A 26,362-nucleotide genomic window follows, 5' to 3' on the forward strand; every position below is an offset into this window, starting at 1 on the left:
CAGGGACCTCGGTTCGATTCCCGGCTTGGGTCACTGTCTGTGTGGAGTCTGCACATTCCCCCGTGTCTGCGTGGGTTTTCTCTCCGATTTCCTCCCACAATCTGAAAAGATGTGCTGCTTCGGTGCACTGGCCATACTAAATTCTCCCTCAGTCTACCCGGACACGCGGCAGAGTGTGGCTACTGGGGGATTTTCACAATAACTTCATTGCAGTGTTAATGTAAACCTACTTGTGACACTAATAATCAAACTTTAACCTTTAAAACATTATGTGAGATCTTGTTGAAAGCCTTCTGAAAGTCTCAAAAAACATATCCACAGGTTCTCCCTGGTCATCTCTAGTAGTTATATCCTCAAAGAATTCCAGTAGTTTTCTCAAGCATGATTTCCCTTTTGTAAATCCATGCTGACTTTATCTGATTATAACACTGCTTTCCAAATACTTGATAATGGACTCCAGCAACTGCCCTACGACTGACATTCGGCTCGCTGCTCATTGGTTCCCTCTTTCCTCTCTACCTCTGTTTTTAGATACAGGGTTTAGATTAGTTACCTCTCTCTCCTGAAGGTGCTGACTCTGGCTGGGTTCAGTTCCACACTCACTGGTTCCTCTCTCTCTCTCCTGAAGGTGCTGACTCTGGCTGGGTTCAGTTCCACACTCACTGGTTCCTCTCTCTCCTGAAGGTGCTGACTCTGGCTGGGTTCAGTTCCACACTCACTGGTTCCTCTCTCTCTCTCCTGAAGGTGCTGACTCTGGCTGGGTTCAGTTCCACACTCACTGGTTCCTCTCTCTCTCTCCTGAAGGTGCTGACTCTGGCTGGGTTCAGTTCAGACACTGGAAATCAGAAATGAAACACAAAAGAAAGCTCAGCAGATTGTTTCTCTCTGCAAACAGATGCTGCACAGAGTTAGTGTTTCAGGTCTGTGACCTTTCATCAGAACCTGAAAACATAGAAACTCGGAAGAGGAGGAGGCCACTCAGCCCATTGTGCTTGTTCCATCATTCAGTGTGATCATGGCTGATCCTCTATCTCAATTCCATATTCTCAGTTTTCCCCAATACCCCTTATACCAATCTTACCCAATGTAACTATCTAAATGCTTTTGAAAAGACAATATTGTAACTGCCTCTACTGCTACCTCAGACAGCTCGTTCCAAACACTCACCTCCTCTGGACCCTTTTGTGTTTCTCTCCTTTCACCTTAAACCTACACCCTCCACTTTCAGACTCCCTGAAATTGGGAAAAGATGTTGACTATCTATCTCATCTATGGCCCTCATTCTTTTATAGACCTCTATAAGATTACCCCTAAGCCTCCTACACTCCAGGGAAAAAAATCCCAGTCTATTCAGTTTCTCCTTATAACTTAAACCATCAAGTCCCAGTCGTATCCGAGTAAATCTTTTCTGAACTCTTTCTAGTTTAATAATATTCTCTCTATAATAGGGTGACCAGAACTGCACACAGTATTCCTAGTGGGGCCTTAACATGACTTCAACATGATGTTCCCACTCCGATGTGAGGATAAATGGGCCAATACATTCCATTGCTATTCCTCCAGTTGTTAATGAAGTGAAAAAGTTGGTGTTTAATGAAATCTGCTGGAATGTAACAACACTGCAAAATCCTCAATTCTTGTTGTTTCAGCTCAACCAGCCCCTAGAAGCTTGGAAGATGGAAGTTCCTGATTGGTCTGAAGTTGGAGATGAAGAGGAGCCAATTCCCAACAACTTGCTGACAGACATCAACAGTCATCAGCTTTAGAGCGAGGAAATCCTCGAACAGGGCATTCCGAGTAACCAAGACCCTGGAACATCCCCGCTGCTGGAGAACAGAGAAGGTGTGAGGCAAGGCAGGATGTTCAAATGGTGGAAGATGGGACTGAATCATTGGTGGAGTCTCCTACTCTGGTTCTGACTCCTTCTGACATTGATGGACGGTTTGAAGTGGAGGAAATTAGTCAGGATGGAAGTGGTGACGAGATTCACAGTCACTCCCTCAGCTTAGAGACCATTTTTAAGGCGATCTGTGCAGCGACTCCACTCTGGGGTGGATGTCAGATCAGCTCACCAGACAGCAGGAGGATTAAAGCACAGATGAGGCCATTCAGCCCCAACACTTCCTTAAACGCTCCGCTGTGCTGTTCAAAAACTGAAGGCTGGGATTCGAGCCACGTTACACAGGCGACTGGGAAAAGCATCATCGGATTAATCAGACCACTGGCCCACACTGGAAAGACTAAAAGCCCCGCAGAGGGACATCAACATGAATTTTCACTTTTAATGTTTCTTCTTTACTCTAAACAATATATTGTGTTTGTATAATTATCTTAAATGTTTCACATTGAAACAAATACTGGGAATATTTAGCATTGCTGGAGAAGTGTAACCGGGAACGATGTCCTGTTCATTCAGTTTGGGGAACACTTCCTGACAGAGGAAGATTGGGACATGACAGCTTCTCCCTATCAGCTCCTTCCAATTCCCTCCACAATCCTGAACACCTCGATCAAATCTCCTCTCAACCTTCTCTTCACCAAAGACCCAAATTCTCCAATCTACCAATTAAACTGAACTTCCCCATCCCTGGACCCGTGCCCAGAGATTTATTGCACCCTCTCTAATGCCTTCTCACACCTTCTAAACACTGCTGTCCAGATCAGAGTGTAATATTCCAACTGAGGCCAAACCAGGGTTTTGTACAGGTTTCCCATAACTTGTTTGCTCTTGTAAGCTCTGTCCCTACGTATAAAACTCACAATCCCAAATACCTTAGTAACCACACTCTCAAGCTGCCACCTAAACAGCAATTATTAGTGTCACATTTAACCACAGGTCCCTTGTTCCCGCATGCCTTTACAATTGTATCATTTCTTTCATATTGTCTCTCCCTTTTCTTCCCACTGAAATAAATCATTTCACACTTCTCTACTTTAAATTGGTCTTGTTTGACCAATCCACAAGCTGTCTCAGAAACTGTGAGTTTCAGCACTCCCCCCTCACAGTTCACAATGCTGCCATGTATTGTGTAATTCCCACAGTTTGAGTGTGTGCTCTGTACAGCATTGCCGATGTCTCTAATATGGATCAGGAAGAGCAGGATTCTGAACACCAACCCTCCTGGAATCCCACTTCAACCGAGCTCTATTCCAAATAAAAACATTTCCCACTGCTGTGTTTCCTGTCACTCAGTCAGCTTCCTATCCATGTTCTGCTGTCCCTTTTATTCTCTCAGCTCCAAATGTTCCCACAAGTTTGCTGTGTGTCCCTTTATTTATAAAATGCTTTTTGACAGTCCATGTTCACATTAACCACATTATCCTCATCAACCTTTTCTGTTACCTAAATCTCGAGCAAATTCATTAAACATAATTCACCTTTATGAATTACATGAGTGGTTTCCTTAATTAATGCACATTAGCACAAGCGAGAGTTAATTTTATCTGCAGTTATTGTTTGGAGAATATTCCACATTGCTGAGGTTAAATTTATTGGACTTTAATTGGCTTCTCCTCACAGCCTTTTCTGAAGAAGAGTGTTTACCATTTGCAGTTCTCCGGTTCTCTGGCATCATGAGCTCGGATAGGGAAGTTTTGCCCAAAGCCTCTGTAATTTCCACCCATATTTCCCTCAGTATCCATGGATCCGTCTCCTCCAGTCACAAGAACACAGTAAATAAGAGCAGACATTGACCACGTGGCTCATCGATAATGTTCCCCCATTCAAGGGTGACATAGTGGTTAGCACTGCTCCTTCAGTGTCAGAGACCCGGGTTCAACTGCAGCCTCAGATCACTATCTGTGTGGAGTTTGCACGTTCTCCCCTTGTCTGTGGAGATTAGATTTATTGGCCAGACTAAATTGACTCTTAGTGTCAGGGGATTTGCAGGGTAAATATGTGAGGTTATGGGAATAGGGTTTGTTGGGCCAAATGGCCTCTTTCTGTACTGTAGCGATTGTATGATTAATACAATTATGATTTATGTGTCTTTATACAGTGCAAAGCACAGAGGCACAACATTAAAACAACAGAACAACAAAACACAGAACAGCAACAGCATCAGACAATACAAAGAGAGAAATCACACGATATTTCTGACAAGTTTTCTAAAGGTCACTACATTTTCAGCATCAAAATCAGGTAAAACTTTTGAAATATCAACAATTCTATGTGGGGAGAACAAATTGTGAATATCATCACATGAACCAGATTTCTGTACTTTGTACTGACATCCACCAAAATACAATCGCTGTGAATAAAGCTTTTGAAGCTTAGGCAATAAGGCCATGTATCAATTTGATAATATTGAACTAAACCATAAATCAGCCTTCTCTACAGATTGCAATTCAAGAATCCTTAATCCCTCATAAGCTATTCCCCTCATGCCTTTCATTTTCCAGTTTTCATGTCTTTGCACTCTCTCTATGAGCTGAATATCTCTTTGAACGTATGGGTTCCAAAGTATGGGTGCAGTATTGAGATGTGGGCATACTCGCTTCTTATAGAGTTTCAGATCTTGGGTTGAACTCCAGTTTACTCATCACTCCCTCGATTCCCTAAGAATCCAAAATTTGTCTATCTCAGCCTTAACTGCAATAGAATCCCTCCAGTGCAGATGGAGGCCATTTGGTCCATTAAGTCTGAACCAACTCTCTGAGATACCATCCCACCCAGAACCTGTCTCAGTAACCCCACATATTTATCCTGCTAATCCCCTTAACTGATACATTTTGGAAACAAAAGGCACCGTGCAATACTCTGACAAGATACCACAATGTAGGTTGTTGCATAAAGATTAAATCTCATGGGATCCAGGGTGAGGCATCTTAATGGATACAAAATTGGGTTCTTGACAGAAGCCAGGGGATGGTTGTAGAGGATTGTTTTTCAAACTGGAATCCTGTGACCAGTGGTGTGCCTCAGGGATCAGTGCTGGTCCGCTGTTATTTGTCATTTGTATTAATGATTTGGATGAGAATATAGGAGTCATGGTTAGTGCGTTTGCAGATGACACCAAGATTGGTGGCATAGTGGACAGTGAAGAAAGTTATCTCCAATAGCAATGGGATCTTGATCAATTGGGCCAGTGGGCTGATGAATGACAGATGGACTTTTATTTAGATAAATGTGAGGTGATACATTTTGGTAGATTGAACCAGGGCAGGACTTACTCAGTTAATGGTAGGGCGTTGGGGAGAGTTACAGAACAAAGAGATCTAGGGGTACAGGTTCATAGCTCCTTGAAAGTGAAGTCACAGGTGGACAGAGTGGTGAAGAAGGCATTTGGCATGCTTGGTTTCATCGGTCAGAACATTGAATACAGGAGTTGGGACGTCTTGTTGAAGTCATGAAAAACATTGGTAAGGCCACACTTGGAATACTGTGTACAGTTCTGTTCACTCTATTACAGAAAGGCTATTATTAAAGTAGAAAGCGAGCAGAAACGATTTACCAGGATACCAGCAGGACTTGATGGTTTGAGTTATAGGGAGAGGCTGGATAGATTATTTTTTTTCTCTGGAGGTAGGGGGCAGAGAGTTGGTCTTATAGATATCTATAAAATAATGAGGAGCGCAGATCAGCTAGATAGTCAATATATTTTCCCAAAGGTAGGGGAGTCTAAAGGTAGAGGGCACAGATTTAAGGTGAGAGGGGAGAGATAGAAAAGTGTCCAGAAGGGCATTTTTTTTCACAGAGTGGTGAGTGTCTGGAACAAGCTGCCAGATGTGGTAGTAGAGGCGGGTACAATTTTGTCTTTTAAAATGCATTTCGACAGTTACATGGGTAAGATGGGTTTAGAGGGATATGGGCTAAATGTGGACAATTGGGATTCGCTTAGTGGTTTAAAAAAACAGGGCGGCATGGGCAAGTTGGGCCGAAGGGCCTGTTTCCATATTGTAAACCTTTCTGACTCAGAGCCCATTCGGCCTAACTTGTCCATGCTAGCCCACGGACACACATGTGTTTCCAAGCTCACCTTCCTGCACCCGGCCTGGAGTCATGCAGCTGAAAGATTGATCGTGATCGAAATACTTCATACCGAAAAATGAGGTTTTTTTTGGATGTCTGAAATATCGGAAGTAAACACTTCCTGATCATAACCGCTGCGAGCAGGGCTCGAACCTGCGCGGGGAAACCCCATTGGATTTCAAGTCCAACGCCTTAACCACTCGGCCATCGCAGCTGCACATTTATAACCTGAGTAATGTTGATATTAACTTTATCAGGCACCGGGATTGTGCAGAGCACAGTGTGTGAGCTGAAATGTGTTTCTCTACTTTTACTTTGTATCTTTGTCTCTGGCGGAGAACTCATTTATCAGGTCAGAGACTTGTTTTCCTGTTTCAATATTCCTTCATTGGAAACGAATTACGTCCGAACAATAAATAATAACACCTCTATTTTATTTCTTAATTGTCAAATGTTGCGTTCCGTCTGTTTTTGTCCACTTGGTATAAAACACAAGATGCTGCGGGTAAGAATCTAAATACATTATCAATGCGACGGCCGGGAATCGAACCCGGGTCAACTGCTTGGAAGGCAGCTATGCTCACCACTATACCACCATCGCGGATGCTGGTTAACCAGCAGTTATGTAAATCAGTTGTAATTATGGAAACAAATTAGTTGCTGATTTCATCACACACCAGATACATCCACAGCACAGTTTGTAAACTGAACCTGTCTTATCTCGTTTTTCTGGACAGTTTAAACCACCTGTTTTACTATTGTTTCTGACTGGGAAATCATTGTTTAATTTTGGGGCCTGTTCTTTCAGTTAAACAACTGAAAGCAAATTGAAGCTGGATTTTCCATTAGAAACACACTGTTGATGAGAATCTTTAGTGAATTTTATCTCAGGAATGCCCACCTACTGTTGGGACCTGCGATAACTAATTAAATAAATCACCACTCTGATGGTCAGGAACTGACCCTTGGTCAAATGCTCTCACAGTCACCACTCCATCACCATCGCTCACCTGGCTCTGTCACCCACTCTGTAAGAAAGTCCAGCTCTGACAGTGAATCTGGTTCCCTCCAGGTCCAATCGGAGGATGGTCAGAAACTGTCACTGTCAGAAACTCCATTATCAGCGAGTGTGGGATGGTTATTTAACTGGCTGTCACTGGTTGGTGAGGTTGGGATTTACTGTTACCTGTCAGTGCCGGAGAAACAAATAAAACAGGAAATCTAGAGACTCCGAGAGCAGATAATTTGTATTTTCACCCTAAACAAACACAGTGATGTCTGTAATCACTATAATAACTGAAAATAAAAATAGAATTGGTTCTTGCCGCGGAATCTGGTTAACAGATGTGGTTCTTCACCACATGGACTGCAGCGGTTCCAGAAGGCAGCTCACCCCCACCTTCCCAAGGGTAATTAGGGATGGGTAATAAATGCTGACCCAGACAGAGGCACCCACATTCCATGAATGAATTGAAAGACAATCTGCGGGGAGCGGCCCTCAGAGTGTTTAACAGTTACTGAGGTGAAAAACTCTAACTAACCCCCTGGAATCCGGAGCAAAGGCCGGAAGGAGGAGAAATTCCGTCCTGGGACCTTCCATTGGGTGAAAGTTTTGTCCTGTGAATGTGTCGATGTGAATATTGTGGAAGAGAGAGTGTATGAAAGGAGCGGGCGGGTCAGACTAATCCAACTGTGTTTGTGTGTCTGTTCTGACCATGAGATCTCCGAGTCTCTCTTGTGGAAAATAAAACGATTTTTCAATCAAAGATTCCCCCTAATCCCCCTGCTGAGCCCCAGAGGGAGATTTCAAGGCAATTGTTTCGCTAAATGGAAGATTTGAGTGGAAAAGTAGAGAACATGTCAGCTATCGCGTGTGAGAGCGGGATCAGTGCAGCAGGAAAACGGGTTTCAGTGGAAAACGGAGTCCTCAGTTCGAGTGAAACCTTTTCAACAACAAACATTGGAGTGTCAGAGACATGAAGGGTGTGAGCTGGATGTGTGGAGAGGCGGAATTTGATTGGAATGGGAGAGTTTGTGAGGAGAGAGAAACACAGAGAGGCTGGAGGAGCCGGGAGCTGACAGCAGCTTGTCTCTGCTCCGTCCGCTCTCTGCCTTTAAGTTGCTCTGTGCCGCCACCACTGGTTTCATTCCGGATCCAGTTCTGACTCTCCTGGCCCAGATTTTCCAGCCACTCTCGGATATGACTGAAACTGCAGCCGCCCAAACGGCTCCTCCAGCCGCTCCCGCTCAGGTGAAGTCTCCCAGGAAGAAGAAGGCGGCTCCCCGATCTGCCGCTCCCAAGTTAGGCGAGCAGATCCTCAAGGTGGTGGCGGCTTGCAGCGATCGCAAGGGGATGTCCCTGGCCGCCATCAAGAAAGCTTTGGCCGGCAGCGGAGTGGATGTGGGGAAGCGCGGCTCCCAGATCAGGTTAACTATCAAGAGGAAGGTGGAGAAAGGCTCTCTGGTGCAGACAAAGGGACAGGGCGCCTCCGGCTCCTTCAAACTGGCTAAGAGGGAAAGGCCGGGCAAAATGGGAAAGAAGGTGAAGAAAGCCACAGGCAAGAAATCTTTCGTGAAGAAAACAGCGGCCAAGAAGGTGACAAGAAAGAAAGCCGCCGCCAAGAAACCCGCAGCCAAGAAAACTCCAGTGAAGAAAACTCCAGTGAAGAAAACTCCAGTGAAGAAAACTCCAGTGAAGAAAACTCCAGTGAAGAAAACAAGCAGCAAAAAGGCGGCAACTCCAAAAAAGGCGCTGAAGAAAGCAGCCCTGAAGAAAAAGTCTCCTGTGAAGAAGGTCACGGGCGGAAAGTCGGTCAAAAAAGTGACTAAGGCGAAGGCCAATCCCAAAGGGAAAGCAGCAAAAGCGAAGAAAGCCTCAGGAAAGAAGTGAAACAACCCGAGAGCAAATTGGAAACCTCTGAAACCCCCCAAAGGCTCTTCTCAGAGCCACCCACATCTCTCAGGAAAGAGCTGATCCCGCAAGAAAATGATTCCTGTCCCGCGGGGCCCGGCTCATTCTCAATAGAGATCATTTCAAATTCAGACTAAAGCAAAACAACTGCAGATGCTGAATTTCATTGAGAATTTCACATTTGTTCAATCGCCACTTTCTCTCAGAATAAAGCTGTCTGGTAGATTCAGTGTGAGACAGGAACACTGGCGGCGAAACACCGCATTCCCCACTCATTTTTAATCCAATCCCTGCAGGGAGGCCAATCGGCCCATCGAGTCTGCACCGACCCACAATCCGGATCCCCCATTCCCCTATTTATTGACCCTACTTCCCCCCTGACACTCCGGGACAATTTAGCATGGGCCAATCAACCTCACACACACCGGGGGGAAACCCGAGCACCCGGAGGGAGCCCAGGGAGAATGTGGAAACTCCACCCAGACAGTGACCTCAGCCGGGAATCGAACCCAGGTTCCTGGCGCTGGGAGACGGCAGTTCTCAGCCCAAAAGTCAGTGTCAGGAGTGGGATTCGAACCCACGCCTCCAGAGGAGACTGCGACCTGAACGCAGCGCCTTAGACCGCTCGGCCATCCTGACTCCCTTCACTTTAACACAGGGAGATTTCCCCCAAACAGCTTCAATAAAGTGTTTGGAAACAGCTGGAAGCGGATGTGGGGGAGGATGTTACTGAGGGAGATTCTTGCTATAGAATAGACTGTGTTTCGGTGGGAATATTACTGACTGGCAATTATAACAGGAGCAGGTTTAAAAACACAAAAGGACAAAGTCACCACCCGAAACCTTAACTCTGTCTCTCTCTCTCTTCACAAATCTGCCGGATTATTTGCAGCATTTTCTGTTTCGATTCCAGATTTCAAAGCTCCGGGTTTGTGGAAACTCTTGAGTGTGAAGGGCGGCTCTGGAAGGGTTTGTGTGGGGAGCTGGCTTTCGTTTCCATTCTTAATAAACGGGTTGAAATTGGCGGTTGCAGAAACTGGAGGTGGAGCTGAAAGATCAGGGGCCGTTCTGTGTGTGTGTGTGTGTGTGTGTGTGTGTGTCAGGCCGGCTCTCTCCTCCCTCCCGCTCTGGGTTGAATCTTCACTCTGTCTCCTCCCCACTCTCTGCTCTCACTCCGCCTTTCTCAGTCAGGTCGGGGCGGCCTGTATAAAAGGAGCCTGAAAGAGTTCCTCTCTCTCAGATTGGGCAGTGATCGGAGTGAAGAATCCATCATGTCTGGCAGAGGGAAAGGAGGCAAAGGACTGGGGAAAGGCGGAGCCAAGCGGCACCGCAAAGTGCTCCGTGATAATATCCAGGGCATCACCAAACCAGCAATCCGCCGCCTGGCTCGCCGTGGCGGGGTCAAGCGGATCTCGGGCTTGATCTATGAGGAGACTCGCGGGGTGCTGAAGGTTTTCCTGGAGAATGTGATCAGGGATGCGGTCACGTACACTGAACACGCCAAGCGCAAGACGGTCACTGCCATGGACGTGGTGTACGCTCTGAAACGCCAGGGCCGCACTCTCTATGGATTCGGCGGCTGAACAACTCGACCCTTTTCCAGCCAACACACAACAAAGGCTCTTTTCAGAGCCACTCACCGCCTCACAGAGAGAGCAGTGACCTGGGGACGGGGGGGAGCTGGGACAGGCTGCTCAGTGTTTGAGATGCAGCTTTGCTTTGTTTGGGTTCCGGTGCCGGGAAATCACCCAATTGAACATTTCATTTGGAGCAGGATTGTTGTTGAAATGTTTCAGTGGATTGTCTCAGCAGCCCCCAGTTGACATGTGCCCTGAGTGAAAGGCCACCTCACTCCCTGTCTAATCACTCAGTGTTTGGATAGAGTTTCTAAAAGCTTTCTCTGGAATAGCGGGAGTTTAGGAGCAGCAGCCGGTGAATCGTTCACTGGAACCAGTGCCAGTTGTGATGCTATTTGCCCCCCAGACGGTTGTTTCCTGCACTGAAGCTGACAGGCTTTGGGAAACTGCTGAGTTTCCGCTCAGTCATTCACAAAACCCGCAATTCCCGCAGTTTGAGCCGCTCCAACCCCCAGCCTGCTTCTGATTGGCCATCCTCTCCGCATCGGAACCAATCGCACAGCATCGAATGTGAACATTGAGCCAATCATGAAAGAGCTGCCATCTCCTGTTAACCAATCTAGTCTTTCAATTCCCGGCACAGAATCTTCCCAGGACTCTGAAACCTCTCCATCTTCCAATTAACTCTCCGTTACATTGAGCTCTCTCCAATCCTTTGATGGTTACAGTCAAAACCATCCCGTTAATAATTCTACCGCAATTTAATTTTAAAGTGCTTTTATTAAACCTGCCATCATTTCAGTTTCCGAGGAATAATTCCGCAAATCCACCTTCTCCGCACATGTTTGGAGTGAGGATTGAGAATTGTGTCAGTCAGGGTCAGAATATGAACCATGTCTCAAACAGTAACCCCCTCACACCGATATCACCATTACAGAAACACTTGTACATTCGGACAGACAATAATTAACACTTTTCCAGATACAATGACTGGCTTTGAAAACTGATGGGCTGCAGATGACTGTCCTCACAGACTGTCACACTTTAAACAGTTATATTGGAAATCGGATCATTTCAGTTCACTGGGACGGTTCCCCCAATAAACAGCAGAAACATACTAAAGTATTTTGTCCACAGCAGAGAGCACAGTTCCACAGCAGGGATCACAGTTCCACAGCAGGGAGCTCAGTTCCACAGCAGAGAGCACAGTTCCACAGCAGGGAGCACAGTTCCACAGCAGAGAGCACAGTTCCACAGCAGAGAGCACAGTTCCACAGCAGAGATCACAGTTCCACAGCAGAGAGCACAGTTCCACAGCAGAGGATCTATTTAGAAACAAGGAAGGAAAATTAAACAAGAAGAAGTAGGTTAGAAACAGGAGATATCCTGGGATTGACATGAATGATCAGTCAGTCCATTCTCCTTTGCCTGTGTGTGATCTTGTGTATCCTGACTGTCTCTCGCTTCATCTCTCTGTCTTTCTGTGTGTTTTCTATTCTTGGTGACAGTGGAATTGTGGCGCCGGGGGAGCAGCCGAGCGCATGCGCTCCAATGATGAATGCGGAAGTGAATCTCTGTGACGCATTAATACCAGCTGGCAGGTGATTGGGATTGTGGAGCAGAGTGGCGCAGCGGAAGCGTGCTGGGCCCATAACCCAGAGGTCGATGGATCGAAACCATTCTCTGCTAGTAGCTTTTTAGCAACAGCAAAAATTATTACTTAGCGGCTCCTTCAAAATGATTTGACATTCCCGTCCAGGGTGCAGTAATTTTCTTCCGCTTCTCGTTACTAGTTAACATTTGAATGAGTAACAGATCGCTGAAATGTCCTTTACTCACAAACAGACACAAGCTGTAAATGTTGCAAAGATACACAAGCCGAGGGCTTTCCCTTTCAGCCCGTTTCTCCCAAACAGCTGACACAGGCGTGATGATCCGAATGATCTTGAATTATTCACTATCACTCTCTGATTGTCCGAATTGAAAAAAAAAGCTACTTTTTTAAAAACGAAAACAATCTAGTGAAGTTTAGACATATTAGCTGGACTATTTCTGATCTACAGGGCACCCTGCAGTCAGTCACCATGCTGAGAAGGACAGCAGCGTCCTCCCTGTGACATGTACTATCGAGAAGGACCAGAATGTCAGCACAGCGGAAACAGCATCAGGTTAAAGACATAATTAATCATTATTTAGACAGAAATCACTATTTTTTCTTAATTACTGATTTAAAACATGAAATTCAGCTCCCACAATCACCATAAGCTGAGGAAGTGAAGTTTCCTTTCTTTCGGCTTGCATTAGACACACATTGTATGAAATACTTTTTTCAGTCTCTGATTGTTTCCTTGATTTGCCTGTTCATAGCTGGATGGATTTTAACGTGTTCAGTTTAGAACACATTTCACCCTTCTCGGCCTTACTTAAGGTTAAAACTGTAACCTGTGTGTGTCCTTTCTCCTCACACTGAGTGCCTACCTCGAACATGTTGTGGTCACTCAGTACTTGATGTTTATTTACTGTCAGATTATTAATTAATCCTGCTCTCTCCTCATTACTGAAATTACCTTTTGTCTTGTGCTTTCCAAAGCAGGGTGGAGGGCAGGAGTGATTCAGTAATAAAAAAATTTTTGCTGCAAGGCTAAAGGGAGTGGGAAAGGATTAAGTAACAACACAGAGATGTGTCTGAAGGAGGTGTGAATGGAAGAATGATGAAGAGCTGCCAGCTGAAAGCAAAATCAAGAGAAAATATAGATTAAAACCAAAAATCAAAATAAAATGAAATCACTTACGACAGTTACTGTCATATTAGAAATACGGATAGGAGTCAGGCCCAGCCTGCAGGTGCAGCAGGTGGTCAGGAAGGCGAATGGGATGCTGGCCTTCATAGCGAGGGGGATTGAATATAAAAGTAGGGAGGTCTTGCTGCGGCTGTATAGGGCACTGGTGAGGCCGCAGCTGGAGCACTGTGTGCAGTTTTGGTCGCCGTACTTACGCAAGGATATTTTGGCCTTGGAGGAACTGCAGAGGAGGTTTACTAGGCTGATACCGGAGTTGAGGGGGTTGAACTATGAGGAGAGGCTGAATAAACTAGGCTTGTACTCGTTAGAGTTTAGAAGAATGAGGGGAGATCTCATTGAGACGTATAAGATGATGAATGGGATGGATAGGATAGAGGTGGAGAGACTCTTCCCGCTCAGAAAGGACAGTAGAACTAGGGGGCACAGCCTCAAGATAAAGGGGGGCGGTTTAGAACGGAGTTGAGGAGGAACTTCTTCACTCAAAGGGTGGTGAATCTCTGGAATTCCCTGCCCGTTGAAGTGGTGGAGGCTGCCTCGCTAAATATATTTAAGACGCGGATTGATAGGTTTTTGATAGGTAAGGGGATTAAGGGTTATGGGGAGAGGGCGGGAAGGTGGAACTGAGACACGACAGATCAACCATGATCTTATTGAATGGCGGGGCAGGCTCGAGGGGCTAGATGGCCTACTCCTGCTCCTATTTCTTATGTTCTTATGTTCATTCAGCCCCTCAGTCCTACACCATCGTTCAAGAAGGGGAGGCGATGGTCTAGTGGTATTATAGCTAGACTATTAATCTGGAAACTCAGCTAATGTTTTGGGGGCCCAGGTTTGAAACTCTCCACAGCAGGTGGTGGAATTTGATTTCAATAAAAGGTAATTTGAAAATAAGAATCCAATTTTGATGATGGAACCATTGTTAGAAAACCCCATCTCATTCACGAATGTGCTTTAGGGAAGGAAATCTGTTGAACTTACCGTGTGTGGCCTTCATGTGACTCCAAAGTGACAACTCGATATGTGGATGGGCAATAAGTGCAGGTCAATGATGCCCATGTCCAACAAATGGGTTAAAAAAGATCATAACTAAGGTAATTGTGGCTTCAATCCTACTTTTCAAACTTTTGCAGCAACCCTTGACTCCTTTGTATAATCTGTCTAATTCAGCCTAGAACATATTCAATGATCCAGCCTCAACTGTTGTCTGGGAAAGGGATTCCACTGACTAACCATCCTCTGAGGTGAGATGAGAGTGACTGCCCTTGACATCAAAACAGGATTTGACTGAGTTAAACATCAAAGATCCTCAGCAAAAGGAAAGTCGATGGGAACCATGGAAACCTCTCCACTGGTTGGAACTTTATCCAGCATAAAGCAAGATGGTTGTGGTGGTCAGTCATTTCATCCTCAGGAGATCATTTCCCCAGTTTGTCAAGTTACTGTCCCAGACCCTTCCACCATAAGGTCAGAACTGGAGATGCTGACTGATGACTGTGGAATGTTTAGCACCATTCAGGACTCTTCAGTTACTGAAGTCGTCTATTCCCAAATGCAGCAACAACTGGAGAGTATCCAGGCTTGGGCACGGAATGGCAAATAACAATCACACCACACATGTCCCAGACAAAGACCGTTTCCAGCAAGAGAGAACCTAACCATTGTCCCTTGACATTAGTTGAAAATATATCGCTGAATCATCAACTATCAATATCTTAGTGATTACCTTTAACCAGTAACTGAACTGGGCTAGCAATGTAATACAATGGCTACAAGGCAGCTCAGAGACACATGATCCCATGGTGAGTAACAAAGATCCTGACTGCCAAACACTGTTCACCACCTACCAGGCACAAATCAGGAGTGTGATGGATTAATCTCCACTTGCCCAGGTTAATGCAGCACCAGCAACAAGCAAGAGGTTTGACACCATCCCAGACAAAGCATCCCTCATGATTGACACCCCATCTGCAAACACACATGCCCTCGACCACTGACACACAGTGGCAGCAGTACTTACTAGCTCCAAGATGAGCTACTGGAGCTCACAAAGGTTCCTTCAGTAGCACATTCCAAACAAACAAACACTACTGTCTAGAGAAAGACAAGAGCCGTTGACTCAGAGGAACACCATTAAATGGACCTTCCCCTCCAAGACATTTACCATCCTCACTTGGAAATATATTGCTCTTCCTTCACTGTGACTGGATTCAATCTGTATCTGTCATTCTCTGGTGCAATATATCTGTACCATATACCATATGTATCTTACATTTTCTGCTGCAGGGTGTATGTTGTGTCTTTGTTTGAGCCTGTGTTTGGACAGGAGTTGAGGAAGGGATTTTGTCTATCAGTTACTTTCTGATATTGCAAGTGAATTTGGGACTCATTCTGAATCTCTTAAGAATAGTGTGTGTGAACATTCAAATTCTGAGCAGGAATAGACCACTCAAGTCTGCTCCGCGATTCTATAACATCATGGCTGATCTGATTTGAACATCAACTCCACACTCCTGTCTAACCTTAATACATTTTACCTCTTTGATCATCAACAATCTATCTCCCACTGCCTTAAAGACTCCATTTCAGTTACTGTGTGTGTGACTATCAGTCAGTGCTATTGGATATGAATTTAAACACAATTCTGAATAGGAATATTTCTGTTATCACATGGGAGTGCAGTTCTCAGTATTCTCTGAAATGAGTTTGGCAGATATTCTGATCTGTCACAAAGATAGAATATTCGGGTAGGATTCATGTTTCTGTCTCTGGTACCATACACAATTTGGGGTTCATTCAGCATCTGAGTATTTCTGCTGTTGTTTCTAAGCTTGCAAATGATGTGTATCGGTCAGACTGTCATAATGTGTGTGAGTATGGGATCATTCTGAATCTGTTACTGGTACTCAAACTCTGGGATCCTGCTATGTAAGTGTGGTAATCAGATGTAACTTTCAGTGGTTGGTGCTGTATGTGCAGCATGACATTCATTCATCTAACACTGAGCGTGTGTTTGAGAATTATCGTGTATCTGTCAGGCTCTATGACACAGTGTGAGTATAGGATTCATCATATGATCTTCATTTTATTTATAAGTTTGGATTCATTCCATATACATTTCCAGCAAAGCAACAGCCCACTGATGTGTAGGTTTGAAGCAAACAATGTGAGTGAGTTTCTACCCAGCATTAAATCTCTGTCAGTGTGAACACAATTGTGAAAGATAATGTAGTCCTCAATCTGATACTGGATTGCTTTGCAAGTTGCACTCAGGTTATTCACATTGATTTTGTCTGTGACACTCAGTCTGATTCTGAGTAAGAATTTTGACATGAATGTAAAATGGAACTCAGTCTGAAATTCATATACTATCTTCCATCTGGCTCTGCGTGAATGGGGAGTTCAGATTAGTTAATAACCTAAAGTTCAACTCATAGTTATCAAATTGATATTGTAACTTTTAATTTCATAATCTGGGTGAACTTTCAACTGGAATCTGAATTTGTATCTCAGGTTATACTCGCTCTCATAATATCTCAATCTGAGAATGTGTTTGAGATTAGGCTTTGTATCTAATGTATTTGAGTGTTCACAAACTGGGGCTTAATACAGCCACTGTAAACCTCTGATGTGGATGGTATTTAACTTGAATCTCAGTACAATATTAAGGTGCATTGTGTAACTTTACCAAAAACCATTTGTGAGTTTTATCAGATATTTAATTTGGAGCAACAGCTGCCCTATTGTTGGACTGACACAGGGATGATCCAATAGTAGGTGAGAATTTGGACTGGGATTTTTGGATCCCCTTCTTAATGGTACTGAGTTTGATTTGATCTGTTGGGATACAGTGAAAGGTATTGCTTCTTGCGTTGTAAAGATAAAGCATACCGTTCATAGAGTACATAAGGGAGCAGGAAAGGAGAGGGTACAGACTGTAACGTTAAAAACCAATTCAGCAGCAGTGGGGTTTGAACTCGACTATCCGGGGTATTGATTCTTATATCCATTGGATCTGGAGTCCAATATCTTCACCACTCGGCCATCCTGGTACGAAAACTGGTCATGGTTTCGGCACAACATCTGTCTGTCCTGCTGTCTGGGTGTGTGGAACTGATGAGCTGTCTGTGTCTCTGAGCTGTCAGCGACAATGTCCGGACTGTGTGTGAGAAGGAGTTGGCGACACTCTCCCCTGGAACTTGTGTGGAGGAAACATCGCGTTTGTTTTGGGTCTGTCAGATATTTCTCTGTGGAAACAAAGTCCATTGAATAACTCCAATCCAGATTGGGTCAGTTTCATCTCTATTAATAATCATTGGGAGCGGTTTGTGAGGCTGCAGCCAGACTCCAGCTCTGATTGGTCACTCTTGTTTCTATCCAATTCTTAACCAATCACAAAGCGAGGTAGTAGAAATGGGAGGTTTTGATTGGTTTACATTTTCAAATTGGAAAAACCCGCCAATTTCAGTGCAGGAAAAATACAAAATAACCGAACGCCTTAATGTTCAGGAAACTATTTCAATCTCACACTTTCTCATCTGTTTATTGTATTTTCCCCTCACTGAATCCTGCCGCTATTTTAGGAACAGTTTGAATGTCTCAATCTCTTATCTGGAACCGGCGGGAATCAGACCCCGCTCAGCAATTTAAAACCGAGCAAATCTCAGCTCAGTGGAAAAGCAGAAACAGAGAGATTCCCAACCAACCCCCTTCACACAGGCTTCACAGGGACAGAGAGAAACGGCTGATTTCTGATCCTCTCCCCTGAAAGCGGCCGGGAATGTTCCAATGGGAAGTGTGGAGAGAATCCCCGGCCCTATCCCGCCGGTGGGACAGGCAGCTTTGTGTCCGGAGAATAGGGAGGGCCCGGGGGGGGGAAGCGGATCTTAAAGCGCTGCAATGGACTCAGGTCCTGTGTGTGTACAAATCTCACTGATTCCGTCCTCTGGGAAAACTGTGGAATAAACAGATCAGCCCGAGAATAACCTCTTCATTCCCGCCTTTACTCTGTTCCCGGAGCGGCTCCCAGATCACCCGAAATAACGAACAAATAATTTTAGAATGAATTTAATTCCGCTGCTGCCAAACTGTGAATATAGTTATCACTGAATCTAAATAATTACCTTCCGATGTGGTGTTTCTCCTCATTGTCCGTGACAAATCCCAGACTGGGGTTTATAATCCGCTCTCAGTTCAGTTTGATTGTCCCTTCAGTGTGAAAGTGTGTGTAAGGGGCGGGTATGAAGTCCCATTCACAGCATTCTGTAACGGGACAAATCTCTATCCTCCAGAAAGAGATTTCTCATTAACTCAATAAGGGAAAAGATGGTGCAGCTTTTTCACAGAGATTGTGGGGGGCTCTGAAAAGAGCCGTTGTGTTTGGGGGGGTTTCTCAGTCCATTGGGGAGTTTTACTTGGAGCTGGTGTACTTGGTCACCGCCTTTGTCCCTTCCGACACGGCGTGCTTGGCCAGTTCCCCGGGCAGCAGCAGGCGCACGGCGGTCTGGATCTCCCGGGAGCTGATGGTGCTGCGCTTGTTGTAATGGGCCAGGCGGGAAGCCTCACCCGCGATGCGCTCGAAAATATCGTTGACGAACGAGTTCATGATGCTCATGGCCTTGGAAGAGATGCCGGTGTCGGGGTGAACCTGCTTCATCACTTTGTAGATGTAGATGGAGTAACTCTCCTTCCGGGATCTTTTTCTCTTCTTGCCGCCCTTTGTTACCGGTTTCTTCATCACCTTCTTCGCTCCCTTCTTGGGAGCTGGTTTCGAGGTTGGTTTCTTCTCATCAGCCATCTTCAGTTTCACACAGAAATAAAGCAAACCCCTTCCGAGCGCTGATTAAATAGACAGTCCCACAGATCTATGTTAATGAGGAATTGGGAAAGCAATGATTGTGATTGGACATTTTAAAAGTTATTCCACTCACTTCTCAGGGGTTCATTTGAGTGGATACGGAAACAGACCAATCAGATTGAGGGGTTTCCGCCAATCACAAACCTCCTTACTACAATCAGGAAGTACATTTTCCAAAGAATCTCCAGGCCCAGTTTCTCAGTGTGGAAAGATCCACCGGGAAATGTCCCCTGGCTGTCGGTGTGAGGGACCCTTCTCCACAGAGGGACTGTGCGGGAGTGTGGGATTCCTTCAGGAACTGTGAATCTCTGGTAATGTGTGCGAGTGTGGGATTTACTCACTCTCTGATACAGTGTGTGAGTGTGGGATTTACTCACTCTCTGATACAGTGTGTGAGTGTGGGATTGACTCACTCTCTGATACAGTGTGTGAGTGTGGGATTGACTCACTCTCTGATACAGTGTGTGAGTGTGGGATTGACTCACTCTCTGATACAGTGTGTGAGTGTGGGATTGACTCACTCTCTGATACAGTGTGTGAGTGTGGGATTGACTCACTCTCTGATACAGTGTGTGAGTGTGGGATTGACTCACTCTCTGATACAGTGTGTGAGTGTGGGATTGACTCACTCTCTGATACAGTGTGTGAGTGTGGGATTTACTCACTCTCTGATACAGTGTGTGAGTGTGGGATTGACTCACTCTCTGATACAGTGTGTGAGTGTGGGATTTACTCACTCTCTGAGTGCGGGATTTACTCACTCTCTGATACAGTGTGTGAGTGTGCGATTTACTCACTCTCTGAGTGCGGGATTTACTCACTCTCTGATACAGTGTGTGAGTGTGCGATTTACTCACTCTCTGATACAGTGTGTGAGTGTGGGATTTACTCACTCTCTGATACAGTGTGTGAGTGTGGGATTTACTCACTCTCTGATACAGTGTGTGAGTGTGGGATTTACTCACTCTCTGATACAGTGTGTGAGTGTGCGATTTACTCACTCTCTGATACAGTGTGTGAGTGTGGGATTTACTCACTCTCTGAGTGCGGGATTTACTCACTCTCTGATACAGTGTGTGAGTGTGCGATTTACTCACTCTCTGATACAGTGTGTGAGTGTGGGATTTACTCACTCTCTGATACAGCGTGTGAGTGTGGGATTTACTCACTCTCTGATACAGTGTGTGAGTGTGCGATTTACTCACTCTCTGACACAGGGTGTGAGTGCGGGATTTACTCATCATTTGTAAGGATGGACTACATTATGTGAGTTTGGAAATCATGCATCTGATTTGATGCGATCATATCTGAGTGTTGGATTCATTCTATATTTGAGTGTTGGACTCACTGTTTATCTGTTGGATAGTGAGGTATGTGAGTGACTGTATTGATTCTCTCTCTGGGAATATAAGGCAGTGCTGATTTAACTGTGCATGTGTCACATACACCGTGCTGGATTTATTCTGTACTTGTCACTTTCTGAAACTGGATGTAAAAGAGATTCATCCTGTCACTGTCATTCTCTAAGACTGTACATCAGTGTGAAATTGATTGTGTGGTTTCTTTCAGTCTGGGCTTCTTTGTCTGAGTGTGAACTTTTCATTCATTGTCAGTGCCTGGTACTGTGTGGGACTGTGAGTTTAACTCTGTACCTGTTAACATCTGCTGCTGTAAGGGTACACGGATCTCAATCTGTATCTGTCAGTCTCTGGTGCTGAATGGGTGTGTGGAATTCATTCTGTATCTGTCAGTCTCTGGTAACCAAAAGAAAATATGTGGAAAATCTCAGCAGGTCTGGCAGCATCTGGAAAGAGAGAAAAGAGCTGATGTTTTGAGACCAGGTGACCCTTTGTCAAAGCTTTGACCTGGAGAGAAGGCGGGGGGGGGGGGGGGGGGGGCGGGGTGGGGGGCGTGGTGGAGGGGGGGTGGAATGTGGAGAGAAGTGGGGGAGGCGGACAGAAAGGAGAGGCAATATCAAAACCAGGTTCGTAACGGGGGAGGCAATTCATAGACAGATTGTGAACACGGCCAGGGGGACACAATGGCAAGAACTCATTATTCAACATCATTGCTGTTTTCACTCCCAAACCGCCGGGAAGGGGCCTCATTTCGTTCCTATCTCCCAGTGTTTGTTATTATTATTATAGAATGAACAGCAGAAATGTAACTGCACAATAACCATGAGAGCAGCTGTACAAACAAGATCTACTGCAGGCAGCAGGTGGGGAGTGGGATGGAGAGGCTTTAAACAGTGGCTGCTTGTTGATTTTTCGATATTTGGTTAAAGTGGGAGCTGGAAATTGATAACTGACCCGTGCAAAAGTTACTGCTGCTTCACACAGCTCAACTCAATCAGCAGTGCACGGATTGGGCTGTTTCTGAATGTCACAAAATTGTTTTAAACTCGCCCCAAACTCCCAGTGAGTAAAAGCAGTTTGGTATATTACTGAAATGATCTCAAATATTGTCTGTGCTGAAGGTTTATCCTTTTACCCTGGTTCCTAATAATTGTTATTTGTGAAGTTATATCAACAACTTTTGTATCTTTTATTTCATCTGTTCCTCAGTTTAGTTAGTTATTTTTCTTGTTGCAGGCAGATATTTGAAGGATTCTGATGATTCCTCAGAACAAGCACAATTTCATCAAGCCAGTTCCAACACAAAGCAGTTCCAGGATCATTCACAGAGCACAGAGATACTGCCAACTCATTGGGTTCACTGTCACAAAGAGAATGATTCAGCCCCACACTGTTTGCAAGGTAAGAGACAACTTTTCAATCCAAGAGTTGAATAGGAAAAGAGGATTTATTTTTAATTTCCTTCCCTGCCAATGTGGGACATAGGATCAGGAGTGGGCCATTCAGCCCATTGAGCCTGTACTACCATTCAATCTGATTATGGCTGACCATCTCCTTCCATGCCCTTTCCCCACTCTATCCCCAATTTCCCTTTATGACAGTGAGATTTAGAAATCTGTCAATGTCTATATTAATGTTCACCCTGTGTGTGAACTTCTGTAGCCCTCTGAGCTACAGAATTCCAAAGGGTCACAAAGTTGAGTTAAAAAAGTGCAGATCTCAGTCCAAAGAGGATTTGCCCTTATTTTAAAATTGTATCTAGGCTCCCAACCAGGGGAAACATCTCACCTACATCTACCATGTTTACCCTTTTAAGTACTTTGTTGTTTTCAGTGAAATACAGGCCCTGTTTCCCCAGGTTTTCTTCATAAGACAGTCCTGCCATTCCTGGAACAAATCTGCTGAATGGTCACTACACTCCCTCTGAGGCAATAATAACCCAAACTGCACACAGTATTCCAGATACAATCTAATAACACTGCTGTCCAGTCAACCCAAGGCTTCACTACTCCTGTACTCAGAACCTCCTACAATAAAGACCAACGTACCATGAACCTTCCAAATTACCAGCTTCATTTCCTTGTTCGCCTCCAGTGACTTATGAATGAGAATAGTCATGTCCCCTAGTACATCAACACTTTCTAATCTCTTAGCATTGAATTAAACTCTGAATATCTGTTCCTTCTACGGAAATGGAAAATCTCACACTTTCTACATGATGTCCCATTCGCAATGTTCTGAGAAGTAATGAGAGGTTCAGAACATTGCAGCTGGAATATCATCCACCTGAAGCTGCTTTGTATCTTTCTCCCAACACACATTTACACTGAGCTTTGTGTCAAGTGCAAACTTCTCAATATTACATTTGACTGACAGGTAGATACATTAATCATAGAATTTTAACAAAACACACCCACTCACAGATATAAAACATGTTGGTCACAAATTGAATAAGAATTCATAACCAGAATAGACAAAAAATGTTGTTGTGAATCTAAAAAATTGCAATTAATTACCTCAGAATATAGCCATTGATACATTTTGTAAATCAATCCAAAAATCTCAGTGAGTCAAACTGAAAGATGTAATGACAATTCTGTTACTACAAACTGCAGTAATTAATTCATAGGCTGTGTATCCAAATGTTACCATTCACAGAGCTCAAAATTGAATACCATTGCACAACTTACAAACAGCTACTGAATATAAACCATGACTGGGAAATGTACCCTAATCCATATGATAAATTAAATCAAATGGCAAACAAATATCAATGCATTATAATTTAAATAAATGGTTTCTAATACAGTGCCTGAAATGCATGTAAATTTAATGCGGAGAAGTGTGAGGTAATTCACTTTGGTAGGAAAAACAGATGTGTCGAGTATAGGGTTAACGGGAGGACTTTGAATAGTGTGGATGAGCAGAGGGATCTAAGTGTATGTGTACATAGATCCCTGAAAGTTGGGAATCAAGTAGATAAGGTTGTTAAGAAGGCATACGGTGTCTTGGCATTTATTGGTAGGGGGATTGAATTTAGGAGTCGCAGCGTTATGTTGCAACTGTACACAACTCTGGTGCGGCCGCACTTGGAGTACTGTGTGCAGTTCTGGTCCCCACATTACAGGAAGGATGTAGAGGCTTTGGAGAGGGTGCAGAGGAGGTTTACCAGGATGTTGCCTGGTATGGAGGGGAGGTCCTATGAGGAGAGGCTGAGGGATTTGGGGTTGTTTTCACTGGAAAGAAGGAGGCTAAGAGGGGATCTTATTGAAACATATAAGATGATTAGAGGTTTAGATAGGGTGGATAGTGATTGCCTTTTTCCTCTGATGGAGAAATCTAGCACGAGGGGGCATGGCTTTAAATTGAGGGGGGGTAGTTATAGGACGGATGTCAGTGGTAGGTTCTTTACCCAGAGGGTGGTGAGGGATTGGAATGCCCTGCCTGCTGCAGTTGTAAATGCGCCTAGTTTGGGGGCGTTTAAGAGATCCGTGGATAGGTTTATGGATGAAAAGGGATTGGTTTAGGTTAGTGGGTCATTGTTTTGTAACTGGTCGGTGCAACATCGTGGGCCGAAGGGCCTGTTCTGCGCTGTAATGTTCTATGTTCTATTTAAAGTGCAAAAGTATCCCACATTTCAATACGTCACAATGAACAACTGTATGAGGATTGATTCTTACACTCGCATAGATAACAAGAGAATCACAGATGTAAAATTAATCTGACATTCACAAACTCCCAAGAGACAGATGGGAAGAACAAGGAATTCCATAACATACTTGGGAATGACAACTACAGAATGATTCTTACACCCAAACATTCATCAGAGGAAAAGTGAAACAAATTGAACTCCACACTCACACAGTATCAGCAAGTAACATTTACAGAATGAGTCCTGTTGTCATACACAGCACCACAAGGACAGAGATACAGAAGGAAAATAACTCTGAGCTGCTGTACCCAGGATGGATACAAATAGTATAAATCACACACTCATGTAGTTACTCAAATCTGAAGACTGCAAAACTGAAATCAAACTCATGTTGACTTCATGGCAAACTCAGGAACAGATTTCACCCCATATAAACATACAACAGTGGAGACTGACATCGTGCCTGAGTCACAAATTCATGTTCAGCTAATCTCACACATGCAGACTGACAACAGACAGACAAATACATGATAAAAATGTCTTTTGTATACAGTGTCCAATACTTGCACAAAATTAATCTCCTTCTCTACAAGAGATGGAGTGATGAGATTGAGTCCCACACTCAGCCTCACTGAGTAGTTGCAGTGTATCTCACAGATGGTACACATTGTGCTCCAGTGGCTGAGGGAGTAAATGCTGAAGCTGGTGTGCAAGTGAAACCCAAAATATTATTTTGTATTTGAGATTCTTTTATGTTATTGGAGATGCATTTTCCCAGTGAGTGGAGAGTACTGTATCTCTGACCTGACGTGTGGTTTTTCAATTGTGGAAAGTCTTTGGGGAAATAAGGGGTCAGTCACTGGCTGTGAACCTGCTCTGCTCTATTTTTAAAGCTCAGTAAGAAGTCTGACAACACCAGGTTAAAGTTCAACAGGTTTATTTGGTGGCAAACACCGCTAGCTAGTGGCTCTGTTACCAAATAAACCTGTTGGACTTTTACCTGGTGTTGTCAGACTTCTTACTGTGTTTACCCCAGTCCAACGCTGGCATCTCCACATCATGACTATTTTTAAAGCCACAGTCACATTGTGACAAGATACAGGAAGAACCTTGTGCTCATTTCTCATTAATTACAGTCACAAAATGATGACCATCCTGAAACATAATGAAAGATGTGAATTATGAGCAAGAGTCGGCCGTTCAGCTCTTTGAGCCCATATCGTCACACAATGAGGTCATGGCTGATTTTCCATTTCAACACCATTTCCCTGCTCTATCCCCATATCCATTAATGTTACTAATATGTAGAAACTGATCCATCTCACTCATGAACTTAATCAACAAGTAAGACTCCACAGCCCATTGGACTGATCATTCCAAAGAATCACCCACTCAGTGAAATAATTCCTCCCCATCTCAGTCCTAATGAGCTGCCCCTTATTCTGAGTCTGTGTCCTTTGGTTCCAAACACACCAGCCAGGGAAAACATACTTCCTGCTTCTACCCTATCGAGCCGTGTAAGATTGTTGTATGTTTGAATGTCAGCACCTCTCATTCTTTTAAATGCCAGGAAATAAACGCCTGGTGTTTCTTGTTTTTACTCAGACAATAATCCCTCCACCCAAGGAATTCATTTAGTGAACCTTTATTCCACTTCCTCTATGGCAATCATGTTTTTCTTTGGGTCAGGAGAACAATACTGTGCACAATAGTCCAGGTGCTGACTCAGCAAGACTCGATATAATTACAGTAAAATATCTTTACCCCTGTATTCAAACATCTTGTATTAAAGACAAACATTCCATTCTCCTTCTTAATTGCTTGCTCGAGCTGCAGATTAGTTTTCTGTAACTCATGAACAGGAACAGTCAAGTGCTTTTGAATTTCGACACTTTCAAGCCTCTCATCATTTAAGGAATATTCTGCACATTACATTGCATCTGTGAAATTGTTGCCCGCTCTCTGAGCCACTTCAAATCCCCTTGAGGAGGTTTTGCCTCCTCCTCACAACTCACACTTCCACCTTATTTTGTGCATTCTCCAAAGTTGCAACTGTTGTCTTTAATCACTGCATCCTAATGATTGATATAGGTTGTGAATGTTGGGGCCCGAGCACTGATCCTTGTTGTACCCCACTTGTCATTGTCTGCTAACTTGATATGATCTATTTATTCCTATTCCCTGTTTCCTTTCCTGTAACCAGTTCTCAGTCTAGGCCAGTATTCCCCATGTGCTCTG

General features: G+C 44.3%; 2 protein-coding genes, 4 non-coding genes and 1 pseudogene across 6 annotated transcripts; 3 read left to right on the forward strand and 4 right to left on the reverse strand.

Moving 5' to 3' along the window:
- Nucleotides 1-6,103: 6,103 nt before the first annotated feature.
- Nucleotides 6,104-6,185, reverse strand: trnas-uga (transfer RNA serine (anticodon UGA)). The gene has a single exon. It is a non-coding gene; the product is annotated as a tRNA-Ser (tRNA).
- Nucleotides 6,186-6,500: 315 nt separating this feature from the next.
- trnag-ucc (transfer RNA glycine (anticodon UCC)) lies at nt 6,501-6,572 on the reverse strand. The gene has a single exon. It is a non-coding gene; the product is annotated as a tRNA-Gly (tRNA).
- A 1,566-nt stretch (nt 6,573-8,138) lies between these two features.
- Nucleotides 8,139-8,861, forward strand: LOC145335880 (histone H1-like). The gene has a single exon (XM_080181611.1). The coding sequence runs from the start codon at nt 8,172-8,174 to the stop codon at nt 8,859-8,861; it is 690 nt and encodes a 229-aa protein (XP_080037737.1). The 5' UTR covers nt 8,139-8,171.
- A 577-nt stretch (nt 8,862-9,438) lies between these two features.
- Nucleotides 9,439-9,521, reverse strand: trnal-cag (transfer RNA leucine (anticodon CAG)). Its single transcript has one exon. It is a non-coding gene; the product is annotated as a tRNA-Leu (tRNA).
- A 632-nt stretch (nt 9,522-10,153) lies between these two features.
- LOC145335925 (histone H4) lies at nt 10,154-10,465 on the forward strand. The gene has a single exon (XM_080181659.1). It carries the CDS (start codon nt 10,154-10,156, stop codon nt 10,463-10,465), a length of 312 nt encoding a protein of 103 aa, XP_080037785.1.
- A 1,611-nt stretch (nt 10,466-12,076) lies between these two features.
- Nucleotides 12,077-12,148, forward strand: trnam-cau (transfer RNA methionine (anticodon CAU)). Its single transcript has one exon. It is a non-coding gene; the product is annotated as a tRNA-Met (tRNA).
- A 6,519-nt stretch (nt 12,149-18,667) lies between these two features.
- LOC145335977 (histone H2B pseudogene) lies at nt 18,668-19,107 on the reverse strand (annotated as a pseudogene).
- Nucleotides 19,108-26,362: the final 7,255 nt, after the last annotated feature.

The sequence above is a fragment of the Carcharhinus amblyrhynchos genome, unplaced genomic scaffold (assembly GCF_965287045.1).
Source record: "Carcharhinus amblyrhynchos unplaced genomic scaffold, sCarAmb.v2.hapA scaffold_42, whole genome shotgun sequence".
Lineage (NCBI taxonomy): Eukaryota > Metazoa > Chordata > Chondrichthyes > Carcharhiniformes > Carcharhinidae > Carcharhinus > Carcharhinus amblyrhynchos.